Genomic DNA, 17,368 nt, shown 5'->3' on the forward strand with positions numbered 1-17,368 from the left:
AAATTTCCAACTTCTGAGGGGCACCATCCACCCTCAGACACCCCCTGCATAGTGCATGTACAAGTGGCCATTTTCGCTTCTGTTTTCAACATTTGCCAATTTATATTTAAAACAATTTATAGACTTATAACAATAGGGAAAACTTGTCCACAAACAGCTTCATGCCCTGTCATTTCTCAATTTTTCGGCTATTTCAATCAAAAATTTTACACACTAATAGTGACAAAATGGTCCACCAAATCGCTTCAATTAGGTCTTCATTTTGCAAAAGTTTCTTACTTCTCAGGGGGCGAATCACCCCTCAGACACCCCCTGCGTCGCGCAAGCGCCACGCGATGCCCGCTTCGCGCACATTTTTGACAGCCAACGATTCTTTTTAAAGCACCCCAGGGGGAACCAGTCATGGATCCGCCCTTGGGAGGGGGGAACCGACCATGATTAGGGGTACTGGGTCTGATGGGAGGGGGGCAACAGGTCGTTTTTCCGCAGTTTTCCTATTGAATTTTGTATTAAATTTTGCCATCGATGACGCTACATGTACGCCATTGGTTCAACACGAAAGGTAACAAGTTACGGTAGCAACATACACATTGCCTAACAGAAAACCATACTGCAGTTACTGTCCGTTTTCCTATACACAATACACAGTGCTCTTTCCCATTGACGCGTGACCTCTACAAATAGCCTACGTTAAAAGTATGGGGATATGCCTAGTTAACGTCGCTGTGTGAAAATAACCGGCCAATATTAAAAGTACTCTTCTAAAGTTCTAGAAAATATAGTTTTGTAACATGTCCTAAATTTTTAGCTAATTTAGATGTTTGGAAATATGCGTACTTTGGTGTTTTAGGAAGGATATGTAAACGACAGATAACACCAAAAATATGAAGAAATTATTTCCAAACCGTGTTAAGTCTGCAAACCACCATGTTTCTCATTTTCAAGAACGCTGGTTAACAATAAGCACGTATTGTCTCATTTCGTAAACAAAGACCACACACAATTGTTCTCTAGCGCTCGCTTTATAATCGTTCACCCAACTGAAAGTATAATCCCAGCGCATTGCTTCATTGTACGTGTAAAGCAGACACATATGCTGTGTGTATTTAACCAGAGAAGATATGATTTAATCAGTTGAGCTGTTTTCAATGAGTGTTATCTTGGTTTAATAGCTTTTAATGGGGTTTAAGTCCTGCAAAGGTCGAGTTGAATTCTACTGTAGACATGACTGCATCATGCATCGCCATTGTTTCAACGCAGACGGCTGGTGATTACAGCCGACACCATTTAGGCCACACACCGCTTCATATCGAAGTTTCAACGAAGTTTGTGGCTGGTAATTCCAGCCGAATGTGTGCTTTAATACGCCGCGACATCAAGCAGGCATCGCAAACAACAGCAGTGTATCGTAGTAGCATAGTGTGATTTTATATACGTTTTTGGTAAGGCCAAATAAAAAATAAACATGTTTCACGTTCCCTCCGCTGCTTTTTTTGGAGGTTTCTTCAATTATATTAGGATTTTTTGAAATTCAGTTATAACCTTTCAAGATATCATGTCTAGGAAGTAGAGATGCTTTCTATAGCCTTGCTAATATACAAGAAACACTTTTACAAGGTTTTGTGATAGTTAAAGGAGGCCTATCTCTCAGAACAACAAATAAAAGAGGCCTCCTCCTTTTTCCAGGCATTATTGTATACGCTAAAACACCGATTTTGTGATAAAAATAAAAACAAAAAGCCACCACTTCCTTTTTTTCAAAAACCCGGACGTGAAACATGTTTTTTATTTTACTCTGCCTAATGATCACTGGCTATACGCACCCCCCCCAAAAAAAGCCTACAAAACGTTGTACAAAACATCGGCGTCGGCAATTAGCCGACGTTGTACAAAACATCGGCGTCGGCAATTGCCGACGTTGTGAAAATATCGGCGTCGGCATTTAGCCGACGTTTTACAAAACATCGGCGTCGGCATTACTGAGACGCCTTTATACAAAACATCGGCATCGGCATTTCTGAGCCGCCACCGATGATTTATACAAAGCGTCGGCATAGGTCACCGCTACCGATATATTTTGTCAGTGGCGGCAAACATATCGGGCACGGTATGTAACTTGTCGGTGGCGGTAAACCATAGCATGTCGGTGGGGTCCGATATCGCTTTCCGTAATTATCCGTACGCTTAAAACAACAGCAATTTCTTAAGGACACTAAAACTAAATAATAAAAAAAATATTTTGTGCTGCGTATTTTGATACCCCATGCGGCATGATACGCTTAGAGGTTTCAGACAAAGGCGCATTCAAATGACAAAAGATAGAGTTTCGGCTACTTTGTTTTGCTTCAGACTTTTAATAATGCTACATTGGCGCGTGAATTGCATTGGTATTAAGGTTATTAATTATTTTAAACTGTTGTGATTTGGTAGTTCACAGCATCTTACGAATGGTATTGAGCTTTGGCAAAAAATGCATTGCTCAATTCATAGCGAGCGTGTAGAAGAATTAAAATATTACAGATATACTTTTATAGGTGCTGCGGTTCTTGAGTTACGTTGTAAAGAGGGCTGAAACAACAACACTTTTGTAATATGTAAATAACTCATTAACAACAATAAATTAAGCAAGTTTGCAAAGTATACAATTTGTAGAATGAACTTTTGCAAAACATCAAGGTGTTAATTTTCAATAATATATTGATCTAGATAATGACAATCGATTTTTAGGTTGCTTCGACCAACAATACCACGTTTACCCTTAAACCAACATTATCTTGCCACATTGTTGAAAAAAATATCATATCTTCCTCTTTACTGCATGCATATACCCAAATGATGAAACAATTTTCCTGTCAATAAAACTTGTCTGTTTGTAGAAGCGGGATTTATGGCAATTTTGTTCATTATGACGTTGGTTTATTTCCCTGCAAAACCTCCAACACCACCTAGTGCATCTGCCGAAACAAGAAGAGAGGACTTCCGAGCAGGTGCAAGAATCTTATTAACGTTAGTATTTTGTTTATTTCCTGATACTCAATATTGCTTTTTACTTGTATAACATAGAGGGGCAAAGATTTTTGCCACGTCCAAAAAGGGAGGGGAAATGTTTTTGGCACGTCAAGGGGGAGGCAGGGGGAACGATATATTGGCACGGCCAAGGGAGGGCAATTTTGGCAAACTATTTTGAGAATTCACTACCCCGGGGTACACATAATTATTGCACCACACCCTTGGCATCGCAAACTATTCTTTGCCTGAAACCTTTAAGCTAGGCGAACAATTTAACGAACATTGGAGCAACTTTGACTATTGACCTATGCACAACAAGCAAATCAACCTTTTACCTTTTGTGTCCCATAACCCCTCTCTAGGTCGTACGCGCACAAACATTACGTTTTTGGGATCCGTGGGACGAATAATTTGACATGTTTGAAAGTGATTTTGGAATTATTTTTGTCCCTATACGATCATATGGATTAATTGGGGGGGTCTTTTTGTAGGTCGGGTCATGGTCTCACAATACTGCCTGGTAGACAACGTATTCGGGTTCAGCACACACAATTAAACCCAATGCAAATTGTGGTATTTCCTTAAACACCTCTCCTGTGCATTGTGGTGTGTCCTTCAGAACCCGATACAGCTATACGGCGGGCCCCCTTATTTGGCTTGCCTTTGTAAAAAGTTTATAATTTCGGTCTTGCTAGATTTACTTCGCAACTGTTTTGCTTAAAGTATGCCCAGCTTAGAAATAAAAACACAATTTGCTTGGTTTTGATTTTGATTTTATTACTGTTTACTAATATGAATTGAATGCAAGTAAAGTAGTTCTATATACAGCGGGAATTAACGCTTGAAATACGAAATTAATAAAAAATGCCTTTATGTCTTTTAAAAACGCCTTGAAGAGATGGCGTTATTACGATCGCAGAGTAGGCCTATGATCCAGGTGAAGAGCGACATGTTATTTAAAACAGTTACCTTTACAAAAATCATTAAAATTCCGTGTGTATGGGCTTGTCATCTTTGTTTGAAATACAAAATTATTGGGTTAATAATAACACCAAATACACCGTGACTTTTGTGTCGCTTAAGCATGTTAAACAAGTTCAAATGCTCTTAAAACCTGATATCCGCGGCGACTTTCCTTTGAATCAATAACCAGGTATGCAATATTGTCAGGTATTCAGTACAACCGACAGTTATAATTATCATAATATGTCCACTTGGAAAACAATCCTTAACAAACCAATATTGTAAATAAAATAATTCTGCTCCAACAACCCCAACAACATGATTTCCTATAACAATAGTAACTGAAATGGTAAGATCTTTATTCCTTTTTATTTGAAACCAACCCTCTTTCGTCCCATGCAGTACGATTTTACACCTCTCTCACTGCAATAAATATGCTTTACTTTTCCTAATCTTTCTTAGCTTACTATGCTAATGTTACATTATTGTTTTAAAGAAGAAAAAAAATTGTATCCAAACGGTTAAATTTCAGCCCTGGGGGTAACACTTCAATATGAAATGGATATAGGTGTAGGGCTGGCCAGTAAGGGGCATCTGGTGATAGCAAAATGTAAAAAATATAAGGTCATTGCAAGCCTGAGAGCATGATTTTTGGCATTCTGTGAGAGCAAAAATCAGTGTACAAAATATGGGGTCATTGGGTGAGAGAGGAATCGTTTGGATCTAATTTAGGGGGCATTGGGCGAGAATATAACCTTTTTTAATGGGGTCTTTGGGTGAGAGCCAAAAGAAGCCTCGAGTGATAGACGACTAGTTGCTGTTCAGATGGAAATATTATGGTCTAGGTCTTTGGGTGACATGCAGATCTAAAGGGAAAATATGGGGTCTTTGGGTGATATGACAGAGCATGTGCTGGTGATGGGGTCTTTTGGTGACATGTTGAAAAAGGGGGTCTTAATAGCCTGGTCTTTAGGTGACAGAGCACGTGCTGGTAATGAGGTCTTTGGGTGACAACGATGTTGAAAAAGGGGGTCTTAATAGCCCTACACCTCCAAAGTGGAAGTACCCCCCGGATTTCAGCACATCACATCAAACCTTCCATTGGGCGCCCTATTCCCTTTTAAAGGGATTTTTTTTATTCAATACAGCATGGTTCTGTCACCAGAATATCAAGGCGAATTTATTTCGAGCTCATGATATCTTCGAAAGTTTGTTTTTGACTGGTTATCTTTTACCTTTAAAAAAGTCTGCTGTACTAGTTTAAAATTTCTGACATCAGTATGAATAGACGGTAAATCGATGATGATGAGAAGGCCTATGCTTAAAGTTTTATTTACTTTTCATACAGGAGTAGCCAGTTCTGGCTTCCTGCGTTATGCTATAGCATAAGTACGGGAGTTTACGATGCATGGGGAACGCAACTAAATGCCGTATTCAACAGTACAGTCAATATCCACCAGGTATTACTTAAAACGGTTTGCAATAAAAGCTTATAGGTTATGTAATAATTATTCTTTTCTGCATTAAGTGGGGTTTCCATCCATATTTAATAGCTATTTAACAGCATTTTTACAGACTTATTTGGGTAAGAGAATACCAAACAAGTCCTAAATCTAATCCAAATCCCTAACCCTAACCCTAACCTTTATCCTAACCCTTACCCTGAGACCTCTTACCATAACCCTATAAACCCTAACTCTAATCCTCTCTTACACTAAGGATAACCCCTTATATGACTCATAAGATAACGATTGAGAAGTTAGATAGCGTGAGACCTTTGAGTTAAGGTAGTATTATCGGCTACGGTGTCATGCACAGATTTGGTTGAAAATAATACAGGATGTGTAGTTGGGTGAGAAAAACTTACCTGCCAATTTTTAATTTTTGCCAACAAAGCGTTTTTGAGTTATGCCATTTTTTATCATTAAGAAACCCCATTGACTTTGTACATAAAGTGGTTTTGACACGAAGCCTCGTTCACTAAAATTGGTAAATATTTGAAAATGGATACTATGTTTAAATATAATTTTTCTCCTTTATATCCCCTTTATAGAACTGCTTTTTGGGTGTTTTTATTACAAAAATGTTACCAAATAATTTCAGTGACTTTTTTTCCAATATATTGGCCAGTTATAAAGGGGATATTTGAAGGTAATGTTAGTACTTGCTCAAATTTTCTTGATTTGATCTAGAAACACTGAATGACCCGATTTCATAATTATGGGAGCACATCACTAAATCAATGCGCCATTTGTGCAACCCTACTGAGTTCCGGTAAAATACAGAAAGTTTTTGAGGTATAACGGGCTGCTCTTTGGACTAATAATCAGAAAGAGTAGCGAATTATAGCTTAAATCAAAGTGTAAAGCCTGTGCATGAATTTGAATCACTAAAAAAGTCGCATTTTATAATGATCGAGAAAATAGGTCAGCGTATTAAAAAATGGGCAGAAACGGTTTTACAGTCATGAGAGCATGTCAAAAACAGTGAGGGCGCTGTTTAGCGGCTCCTACCGGGAAAACGAGACGGAAGACTACCCATACATTGAAACATATGTTAAACTTTCATCGATTTGCAATCGACTGGTTATCCTTAAATTTCTCAGAAAGCGCCGAAAAGGCCTCAAAACGAGCAAATAAAACTGGTGTTTTTACACGTATTTCAATGGGGCAATTATTTAGTGGTGTGCTCCCTTCGAAGGGCCTAGGAGTAAAACCGTGCTTTTCAGAGATTCAGCCAAAATTGAAATGGCTTTTGATTAAATTGCAGTTTTTTCGATTTAAATAGATAGTTTATATGATAGTGAATATATTTAATGCGTTTTAGATGCAAGTCGCGCTAAGATTATTCCCCCAGAGGCCTTCAAAGTTCAAGAAATTGCCACAAATTGTGTGAAAACAAGATTTCTTGGATTTAAAGCAATTTGGGCTTAAGGTGACAAATCGGTGCGTGCCTTTTAAAGCTGCCAAATCTTGGTTTTATATGGGCGGGGGGGTGATTGTTATAAATCATTAACAGTAGACCCATGCAATTGTGAAACGTGATTTACTCTCATTTAAAACCGAATTTCATCAGATGGAAGGTCAAAAACTATCTAGAGAATTGGAATTTAATGCAAATATAGAAGAGTAAGCATGAATGGTCAAAATGTTGAAAATTTGCCTATTTTCGGAATCCACCATGTAACTTTGAAAGGGAATTTCTCTTGAAGTGAATGTCACTGAGCAATTCTGTTTCGAGCGTTTTACTCAAAAAATTTTATATTTCAAGAAAAAGATAAAAGAATTAAATTTTATGAACATCAGAAACCCTTGAAGGGAGCACACCACTAAATCAATGCGCCATTTGTGCAACCCTACTGAGTTCCGGTAAAATACAGAAAGTTTTTGAGGTATAACGGGCTGCTCTTTGGACTAATAATCAGAAAGAGTAGCGAATTATAGCTTAAATCAAAGTGTAAAGCCTGTGCATGAATTTGAATCACTAAAAAAGTTGCATTTTTATAATTATCGAGAAAATAGGTCCGCGTATTAAAAAATGGGCAGAAACGGGTTTACAGTCATGAGAGCATGTCAAAAACAGTGAGGGCGCTGTTTAGCGGCTCCTACCGGGAAAACGAGACGGAAGACTACCCATACATTGAAACATATGTTAAACTTTCATCGATTTGCAATCGACTGGTTATCCTTAAATTTCTCAGAAAGCGCCGAAAAGGCCTCAAAACGAGCAAATAAAACTGGTGTTTTTACACGTATTTCAATGGGGCAATTATTTAGTGGTGTGCGCCCTTATTGTCTGATCTAACCATAGGGCCGATTTTAACAAACAAGGTGTCATATGAAAGGTTATTAAATTTAGAAACTTTTCTCGCCAGCTTTTTTTAATAAAGTGTTTCTATTTTAAGTTATGGGTGTTTCTAGATTTCCCTAATTTAAAAATGGAAAAATCATTTTCTCAAAAAATAAACACTTTATCAAAAAATCTGGCGAGAGAATTTAGATATTAGGCTTATTAACCACCCCTCAAACTTTGGAGACCATATCACATTCCCTCTGGGCTAGCAATAATTATTTGTAGAAAAAATAGGGAATTTTTCAATTTTCATGAAACATTAAAAATAAGTGGAGTAAAGACTTATCTTAAATTAGTTACACATTTAATGTGGATACATAATTCTGATTTGATATAGTGGCTATTTTCCTGCATGGGCCTATTATCCCAGGCTCCTACCTTAAGATGGGAAAGTTTGAAAGATGAAAGTTTGATCCACATTATAGGAATTTCAAATTTCATTAAACTGCAGGTGATGTACCTATCATGCCTAAACAATGAAATGTATATACTATAGATGACTTTCTTCAAAACATCACTTTTGTTTTAGACATTATATCTCAATGTTTTTATCATTTGTTGGTTATATCGCAGGGAGTCGTGGGATGGATAGGATTTTACTCTAATATTGCTGGTGTGATCGGAAGTATGATTTTAGCAAGGTAAATACCAAGTTAAGGGAGAAAGAGTTTCGACCATATTTGTTACGAATGCTACCTGTGCAATGTTGTTTTGATATATGAGACATTTTGCTTTAATAAGCCTTAAAGAAAGTGATGACAACTTTTGAACAGCCACTTCTTAATTCAACATAATTGCGTTAAATTGTATTCTGATCAGGTTGGGTCATAGAGGTGCTAATTTTTATGAACACTATGTGGCAACTATTTTTGAGTTCATTGCTAAGACCAAATAAAAAAAAACCTCACGTTTTTCTGCTGACAGTTTTGCCAGAAACCTTCTGGCTTTCTCAAATAGTTGATGGTTTTATTAATCCATCTGTTTGTAGCGGGAAACATGACTGGATGTTTTCGTTTTCCCGGAAGTGTTACTCCTGCTTCCAGCAAATGTGACTTAACAAGAATGTGCCCTCGTCTCTGTTCATTGTGTTGTTTTCTCTCTTGTAAATACATTGCTTCTTTGACACATCTTGCTCTGCGATTTTCTTCTCTATCAATGATTGATGAACTGTCCAAGTCTATGATATGGCAGAGCAGAGTAAGATGGGTAAAGGAAGCGATTTGGATTTGCAAGAGAGGGGAAAACACCATGAACAGAGACGACGGAGCGTTATTTCTGCGTCACATCTTTGGTGTCTGGCAAAACTGCCAGCAGAAACACGTAAATATTCATTTGGTCTTGACAAATGAACCCAAAATAACAACTAATTAATTGACAGACCTGATGAGCCTCTTCAAACATGTCCCAGTCTATATTATATGGTTGACACGTGATCAGTAAATTGCAGATTAGTTTATACCATTAAAGCGATTGTGTTTTTTTTTCTTTGCAACGAGTGTATTTATGGTGGCTAGCTTTCTCTGCTTCCCTTTGTGCTCAATTTCTACAGTCTATGCTCACGCGGACGCTGAGAAAGCCATATGGATTCTGGCGGAAGCGTCAGCAGCAAAATGTTTTTTATTTGGTCTTGGGAAATGAATTCAAAAATAGCCGATTACAAACCTCGTAAATCACTTCAATCACTTGGTGGCAAAGTATTACAAACCGTAGTCAGCCAGTCCACAATTTTTATTGCAGAGTCGTTGATGTGTTAGGTGGCAAAATGAAGCTTGTACTTCTCGTGCTAACTTTTTGTGGAAGTGTTTGTGTTGTTTGGATAACACTGATATGTGAGGGAAAAATCGAATTCAATCTAGGTAAGTTTGACCGATTACTTATAATTGAACATGACTTTAAATATTAACATAACAATAATGTATGAATTGTAAATTAACCGCCGTGTTGTCAGTAGAGCGCTTTAGAAACATCTCAAAAAAAGTAACTACCCCCCTTAAATAATGGTCATTATTCAGAAACGGGCGATTTTATTACAAATCTGTAAAATGCGTTGGAAGCAAAATTTCTGCGCATTTTGACACCTCATTTGTAGTAATTGACTAAATATGGACGTCACAGCGTACATTTAAATCAATATAACCCACGATTTGAAAGTTGCAGTAAATTCTATTGATTTGTATTCAGTATAATGGAAGGAAATCTGTGTAATATTATCCGAGTGCTTTTGTATTGTTGCAAGTGCAACTTTCAAATCTGGACCTCACTACATTAAATTGACCGGTGTTTTATTGTTTTCTGGGCTGTCGTGTCAAAATGCGCAGAAATAAATTATGTTTCCAACGCATTTTACGGATTTGAAATACAATATCCCGTTTTTGAATAATGGCCATTATTTAATTAATTTAGTTACTTTTTTTAGATGTTTAGATAGATAGAGATAGATCTTGTGTTTAATTTTGGTATTTATAACAGTATATACAAATGATGACACCGTAGGTCAAATTGCAAGATAGATTTACATTAGTAAAAACATCAAGAAGGTATAAATTATTAAATATAATAAGACTGTCATTTATATAACACAGATAATGATGTAAAATTCCATTTATAAAATTAATATTGCACTTTTTTTTTTTTTTTTTATAGTTGTTGAATACACTTCAAAGGAAAATAACACACCCACACCCCCATACACCACCTTGCACGGGATTGCACACACACAAAAAAAAAACACGCAGAAATAGTCCCAGTCAAACCTGAACAAAATACTCCCCACCCCAACGTACTTTCAACAGTTGATGTTTTCATCGGTGGTCTTAACTGCATCATTAATGATAACTCGAAAGCTAATTGGCCCGAGTTTGTTCCTTTGAGGAAGGGCACCTTTTGCATGTTTTGAGAACTCAGAGAGTGAGTGATTATTGCATACATTGCACACGGTTGCTAACAAAGTCATACGACCAAAGAACGATGGATCTGGGGATTCCCAAGTAGAAACATTCCTCATTGGAGGATGGTGTGGTGCTATATCATATCGAAAGCTTTGGAGAAGCCGTCAGAAGTACCGTTCCTATCTTGTTGACCTTGTCGGCCACGGTTGTTTGATGTGATCATTTATTAGTTTTTCAAACAAAACATAATGTACAACCAAATTTTAGGCTTAAACAGCTAAAAGTGATATCATGCTAATGTATACAGATGCTTTTGTGTCATTCGCAACTTAAATTTCCCCTCTTTTACAAAATTATTCACTTTTATAGCATTTTTAAAGCTTTTTTGGATATAAAATGTGCCTATTAATGACAAAATTGGTGGCGCTATTTAGTTACTGGAAATTACTCTTTCAAGCTTTTAAATACAAATAATTCCTTATATGTGACTGGACACTACGAATCAGCCGTAAACTCGGCCCCGGTCAATTTGTTTAATTTCGTGTTTAGAAAATATATATCATAAGCTTTAAAATGGTATATCATTTGACTTCAAACGATATCCAGAAGCGGCGTTATGGTTTGTTGTACTCTGCTCCTTCAACAAAATGGTACCTTTTTTCGGTTCTACGTGTGTCTCTTTTTCCACATTGCAAGTAATAAAATCATAATTTGCGGTCATTTCAAATCATCCCCAAGTCAACGAGCTTCAGGAATGTCCTCTCATTGTTAATTGTTGATTATACATACCCAGACAAAATACAATGCAATTGTAACCCACCACTTAAACATGATTTAGCCAAAGCAAACAAAGACTCTATTTAATGATTCTATATGTAGAAGATTATTATCCTCTTCAGCAATAGGAGTATTGATTGGTTTAAACGCTATCAAATGAGAAACATGTCGCGCCTAATTGAGACACCTATGAATACGGCCTTCACGTACATTTTACAATGTATCTCAGAATACAATTTGCCGAGTTTACGACTCATTCGTAGTGTCCACTCACATATTGTTTGATAAAATATGTTTATTAAATGTCCTTGTTGCTTGTTTCACCTATTCCAGCTGTTTTAATGGCAGTATTAATCACCTACCTCTTGCAAATAAAGAAATGTGATTTAGGATAAATAGCGCCATCTATAGTTTGCATTTAGTTAATAATGAAGTACACGACGAATGAGCCGTAAATGTCCAAAATTGTATTCTGAGTTTCAGTGTAAAATGTGCATGAAGGTCGTATTCATAGGTACCCCAAGTTGGTGCGACATGTATCTCATTTTAAACCAATCAATAATCCTATTGTTGAAGAGGATACTACGCTTCGAACTTAGATGTCTATAACATTTTTAATAGCTCTGGTCTTTGTTTGCTTTGTCTAAATCCTGTTCAAGTGGTGGGTTACAAAGCATTGTATTTTGTCGAGGTATGTATAACTAACAATTAACAATGATATGACATTCCTGAACCTCGTTGAAATGGGGATGATTTGAAATGACCGCCAATTATAACTGTTTGGTATTTATTACCAGCAATGAGGAAAAAGAGACACACGTAGAAACGAAAAAAGGTACCATTTTGTTGAAGGAGCAAAGTTCAACAAAGCATAACTTAACTCCGCTTCTGGATATCGTTTGAAGTCAAATGATATACCATTTTAAAGCTTATGATATCTATGTTCTAAACACGAAATAAAACTAAATTGACCGGAGGAGGAATTTACTCATTCGTGATGTACGGTCTCCAATGTTATTTCTTATAATGTTGTTAATCTAATTGGTTTGATATTTTGATATTTGTATATATGTATTTGAGTAAAATTGTTGCAATTCAATTTTATTCTGTGAAGATAATTCGTAATAAACCATGAATGAATGAATGAATGAATGAATGAATGAATGAATGAATGAATGAATGAATGAATGAATGAATGAATGAATGAACGAACGAACGAACGAACTTTTACGGAGTTGACTAAATATAATCATTTTATACCATTTCAGTCAGCGTGTACATTTCCTTAATATCATTAGCGGTCATAATTAGAACTAGTATTCCGCTATACTTCGAGATAACCGTGGAAGGCACTTATCCTGTAGCTGAAGGTATTACGGCAATGATTATGACCTGGCTGAATAACTTGTACAGTCTTATATTTCTCCTTATTATGTTGAGCCCATCAATAGGTAAGGGTCGTTGTAAAATTTTGCAGTCTTACTTCCATTATGACTATTCCCGAAGTTGAAATGGAAAAAAAATGAAAAAAATTGAAAAGGTTTGGTTGGTTTCAATTTGAACGTTTGTGTAATTTAACGCAGAGATTCCGTTTTACATTATTTGGTTGCTGGTTTATGTCGGACAGATCATTTCTCAACATCCCCGATCAACATGACCAATATATCGACAACAAAATAATAACTTCTTGCGAGACCCTCTGATCATTCTCGTGGTTCAAACCTTCTTTTTCTTTCTGTGTTAGGGGTTTGAACATGTTTATGTATTATGTAATATTTAAATCACCTGGGAACCAAGGGAGAACAGTTCCAGTGCATTGATTGGTCACCCCAGGTTAAAGAAGAAACAAATAAATAAATAAATGAATACATGTATTGTTAATTCTGCCAAATATTGTGAATATGGTTAGTGTATCAACATGACCAATAACGATTTTTTTCCCCTGAGTTAATACTTTTAATGTTTATTTCTTTGATAAATCTGCAGGCGTTCTCTGGATGAACTATGCGGTTCTTGGTGCAGTAGCAATCTGTATACCTATGCTGCTTGTCTACAAAGAGAGATATAATCGGTTGTCACAAGACACTGCGGCAGAAGAAAGACATGGTTAATGTGTATATGCTCAAAGAATATGTAATAATAAATATTTGCAAACAATTCTGAAATGGAGAAGCCTAGATTTTATAGTATAACGAACTAAACTCCTCAACAAAAGTTTGGTAAGTATTTTCAAGCATCTGTATCTCAAATTATTTGTGACATATTCATATCGTGTTACATATCAATGGATAGCTACAATGACACCCCGTTTGAAACAATAACATTTTTCACGGCTGAGTACACGCCTTGTGAATGTATTGAGGTCTCAAACAGAATTTGCCAAATTGAGCATTATTCTGTGCAGCAAGCTGCAATCCCATATCTTCACAATCTGGGACCTAATGCAATCCTCCATGATGACACCGCTCGCCCCACTAGAGCCACGGTAGTCAACGACTACCAGAATATGGGAGTAGAGCCAAATAGCCTGCCCTCAAGCCAAACCAGGGGGTCAGACCTCAACCCGATTAAACACTTGTGGGACCAGCTTGATCGTACTGTACGTGCCAGAGAAGCCCATATGCAACCATATTGAATGACCTGCGACGAATCCTTGTTGAAGAATGGAATGCCAGGTCGGTGAGCAGCATGAGGAGAAGGTGCCTGACTATTGTGTCTGCCTGTGGTTTTTCCACCCGTTATTGAGGTTAGTGGCTAACGTTGTTTGAGCATAGAATAATGTTCAATTTGGCAAACTCTATTTGAGACCCAACTACATTGACAAGGCGTGTACTCAGCCGTGAAAATTTTTATTGTTTCAAAATGGGGTGTCATTGTAAAGGGGAGTATTGTAGCTATTCATTAATATGCAACACGATATGAATATGTCACAAATAATTTGAGATACAGATGCTTGAAAAACTTTCCAAACTTTTGTTTAGGAGTTTACATGGTGTACAGGCGATCGTTAGCCGATGATACAAAATGGCAACTGGTAATCAAAATATTGACGCACTCCTATAGATTTTGTTTAATAGGTCCATATTTGTATCGATTTACATTCATATCATCTGCATTTCGCCCCCCCCCCCACCCCCACACACACACACACACACTATGAGACCCTAGCATCAACTTTGAAACAGTACCGGTAACAAATATCTGGAAGATTATTGTTTATGCTAGATTTTCTGATTTTTCAGCTGTAATCAAACTTTTAAACCTGTTTTTCTCAGAATGACATTTTTGGACATTTTTGGTGGTTCGGGCTCTAAGCCCTCGATATGAAAATGTTTATGTGTTTGATTGTTTGTAAAATCTGTATAGTTAATTGTAAACATGGTATTTTTTGTGATAGTAAGAAATTTGTGGGAAAAACAAAACGTTTTACAGAAAACGTTTAAATGTCGGGATATATAAAGGGTATACAAACGTTATAACATTCAAAAAAATGTTTTTTGTAGACGTGATGCAAAACATTCTAAACAGAATGTTATTTAAGTGTTGACAAAATATTTTGCAAAACATGTTTTCCGAAAATATTTTACAATCACGTTTAAAAAAACGTTTTCATGACCTTTATATAACCCCACATTGTGTTTGTTGGGCTTATATTGCTAGACCTATATATTTTGGCTCGCAATTAAATTACAAAAAAAGTCCAAAACTCGAGCGTATTATCATAGTAGACATTACACTGAAGCGCCATTTTGAAAGATATGGTGACATATGGAGGGTTTTCTTACTTACTTAAACAAAATGTTTTAAAAAATGTGTTTTGAAATAACTATCATTTCTACAATTCTCAAGACATTTGTGCCATTACTATCAAGTTAAGTTACGCACTATTCAATATTTTCCCAAAAATAATGAAACGTGATTTCAATCATAACCTAATTATTATGTAAATTGAATGAGATGTACACACAGTTGCTTGTCATAGACAAGTGGAACATATGCCTGATCTAAATATCAAGTGTGAACTAAAGAAAATCTGAAAATCTAGGTTTATTTGTTTGTATATGTGACCATCCACCACGAAGTGGTAGTAAAGTCGGCTCTATAGGTCATTTTCTGTTTATTGCAGATTTTGAAAGAATTCACATGCAGCTTTAAAATGACACCTCAACAAGCTTCATCGGACATCTGGAAGTGAAGTTATGGTTCATCAAAGGTCAAATTCCTAATATATTTTACATAGAAATCCATTACTGTTTTTGATTGTATCTCAAAATGGAAAATGCCGACTTTACGACCAGTTTGTGGTGGATGGGCAATAATTGGGCACATATATGTTCATTTCGTTTTACTAATGATAATTGAGTATAAACGAAGCTAAGAGAAAATAGGCTTTGGTCATAACGGGTTATGTGCTATTCGAAATGGCTTTTGCATTCTAATAATATAAAAGCTCAATTTCCGTTATGTACAAGATTTATTAAATAAAAAACAACAACACAAAAACCAAACATGTGCAGCATATTGTTGAACAAACCAAAAGATCAATGACGTCCTATAAACGAAACTAGTTTCGTTTAGGGGGGATGGGGTAAAAATACGCGATTACGTTTGTAGAAAAACATCTGTCTGAAGAATGTGTCATTATTATTATTACCGGTATGTCAAAATTGTCAACATTTTATTATTACGTTTCTGGCAGGGAGGGAGGGGGTCGGCTGAGAAACGAAACTAGTTACGTTTATCGATCTTTTGGTTTGTTCCCTAAGTATACACTATTTTACTATGTTGATACATTACAATCGCATGTTCCACGAAACATGCACCAATTCCCATCAGTTTATCATCATACCCTACTTATGTTCGCTATTTAAAATCTGAAAATACAAGACCTTTATATGCTAAAACATTATTATGTTTTTATTAGGACTCAAAAATATCTCCAACGCTATCATCTTTTTTTCAGCTGCGAGCTCTTGTTGATCTAGTATGACATATAGAAAGTACGAAGGTAATGCCTATCAATTAGTTAGAACATCAGCATGTCAACATTTCTGATAAGTTATAGTTTGAAATTCGGAATGGATGCGAGAAACTTGTATTACGAAAATTTTATTCAGCTTTAAAATACCATTTAATTCTCTTTAACAACTTCATTTAATTCTTTTAATAAACTAAACTAAAAATCTGAGTCCATGAGTCAACTCTCAAACAATTTAGTAGGTCAAGCCTGTCCATATGTTTGTTATTAAGGGATGAAATCAAAAGCTCGGTCGAAGGTTGACCGCTGATTCCGAACAGTTCCGCCGGTTCCGCCCGGTTGCTATTGTTCTAAACAATGGAAATCGGACGGAACCGGGCGGAACTTGCGATTAAACGCCGGTCGAGTTTTGATTGTATCCCTAAAGGAAAACCTGATAGCTATGGACTCATGTGCAACTTTTAAAACGGCCTCCTTTTTATATAATGAACAATGGTGACTAAACGCAAGGATGTATGACGCTATAAAGGCCCCTATGACATATGCGTATAACAGTATGGCACACATACCTTTTTGCATGTTTATATATTGTAAAACATTTTTCGATTTATTACAAAAAAAAAGGAAAACAAATAAGGCCAGAAAAAAGATGTTTCCTGTAGCGCGCGCATTACGTTTTTGACGGCTATTTGCGCATTAGAATTTTTTGTCACTTTTCAAAGAAAAAAAAAAAATCCCAAAAACTGGAAAAAATTGAAAAAATTATATAAAACACTACTGGAGTAAACATTTACACAAACGAGCGTAGTGAAAAACTACTGGAGCAAACATCACACATTTTTAAAATACTTTTTGTAATCTGCATGTTGAAAGGGGATCATAGATTTTCTTGAATACGAAG

General features: G+C 36.3%; 1 protein-coding gene across 2 annotated transcripts in view; it reads left to right on the top strand.

Moving 5' to 3' along the window:
• LOC140150888 (solute carrier family 49 member 4-like) overlaps positions 1–15,997 on the top strand; it is a 32,921-nt gene extending 16,924 nt beyond the window's left edge. For both annotated transcript variants that reach the window (XM_072173050.1, XM_072173049.1), the window contains exons 8-13: positions 2,877–3,006; positions 5,321–5,432; positions 8,398–8,465; positions 9,562–9,680; positions 12,758–12,940; positions 13,476–15,997. In XM_072173050.1, the coding sequence (XP_072029151.1) occupies positions 2,877–3,006; positions 5,321–5,432; positions 8,398–8,465; positions 9,562–9,680; positions 12,758–12,940; positions 13,476–13,600 (737 nt within the window). In that variant the 3' untranslated portion in view covers positions 13,601–15,997. The remainder of the gene's footprint in view (positions 1–2,876; positions 3,007–5,320; positions 5,433–8,397; positions 8,466–9,561; positions 9,681–12,757; positions 12,941–13,475) is intronic.
• Positions 15,998–17,368: the final 1,371 nt, after the last annotated feature.

This window comes from Amphiura filiformis, chromosome 4 (assembly GCF_039555335.1).
Source record: "Amphiura filiformis chromosome 4, Afil_fr2py, whole genome shotgun sequence".
NCBI classification, from domain to species: Eukaryota; Metazoa; Echinodermata; class Ophiuroidea; order Amphilepidida; family Amphiuridae; genus Amphiura; species Amphiura filiformis.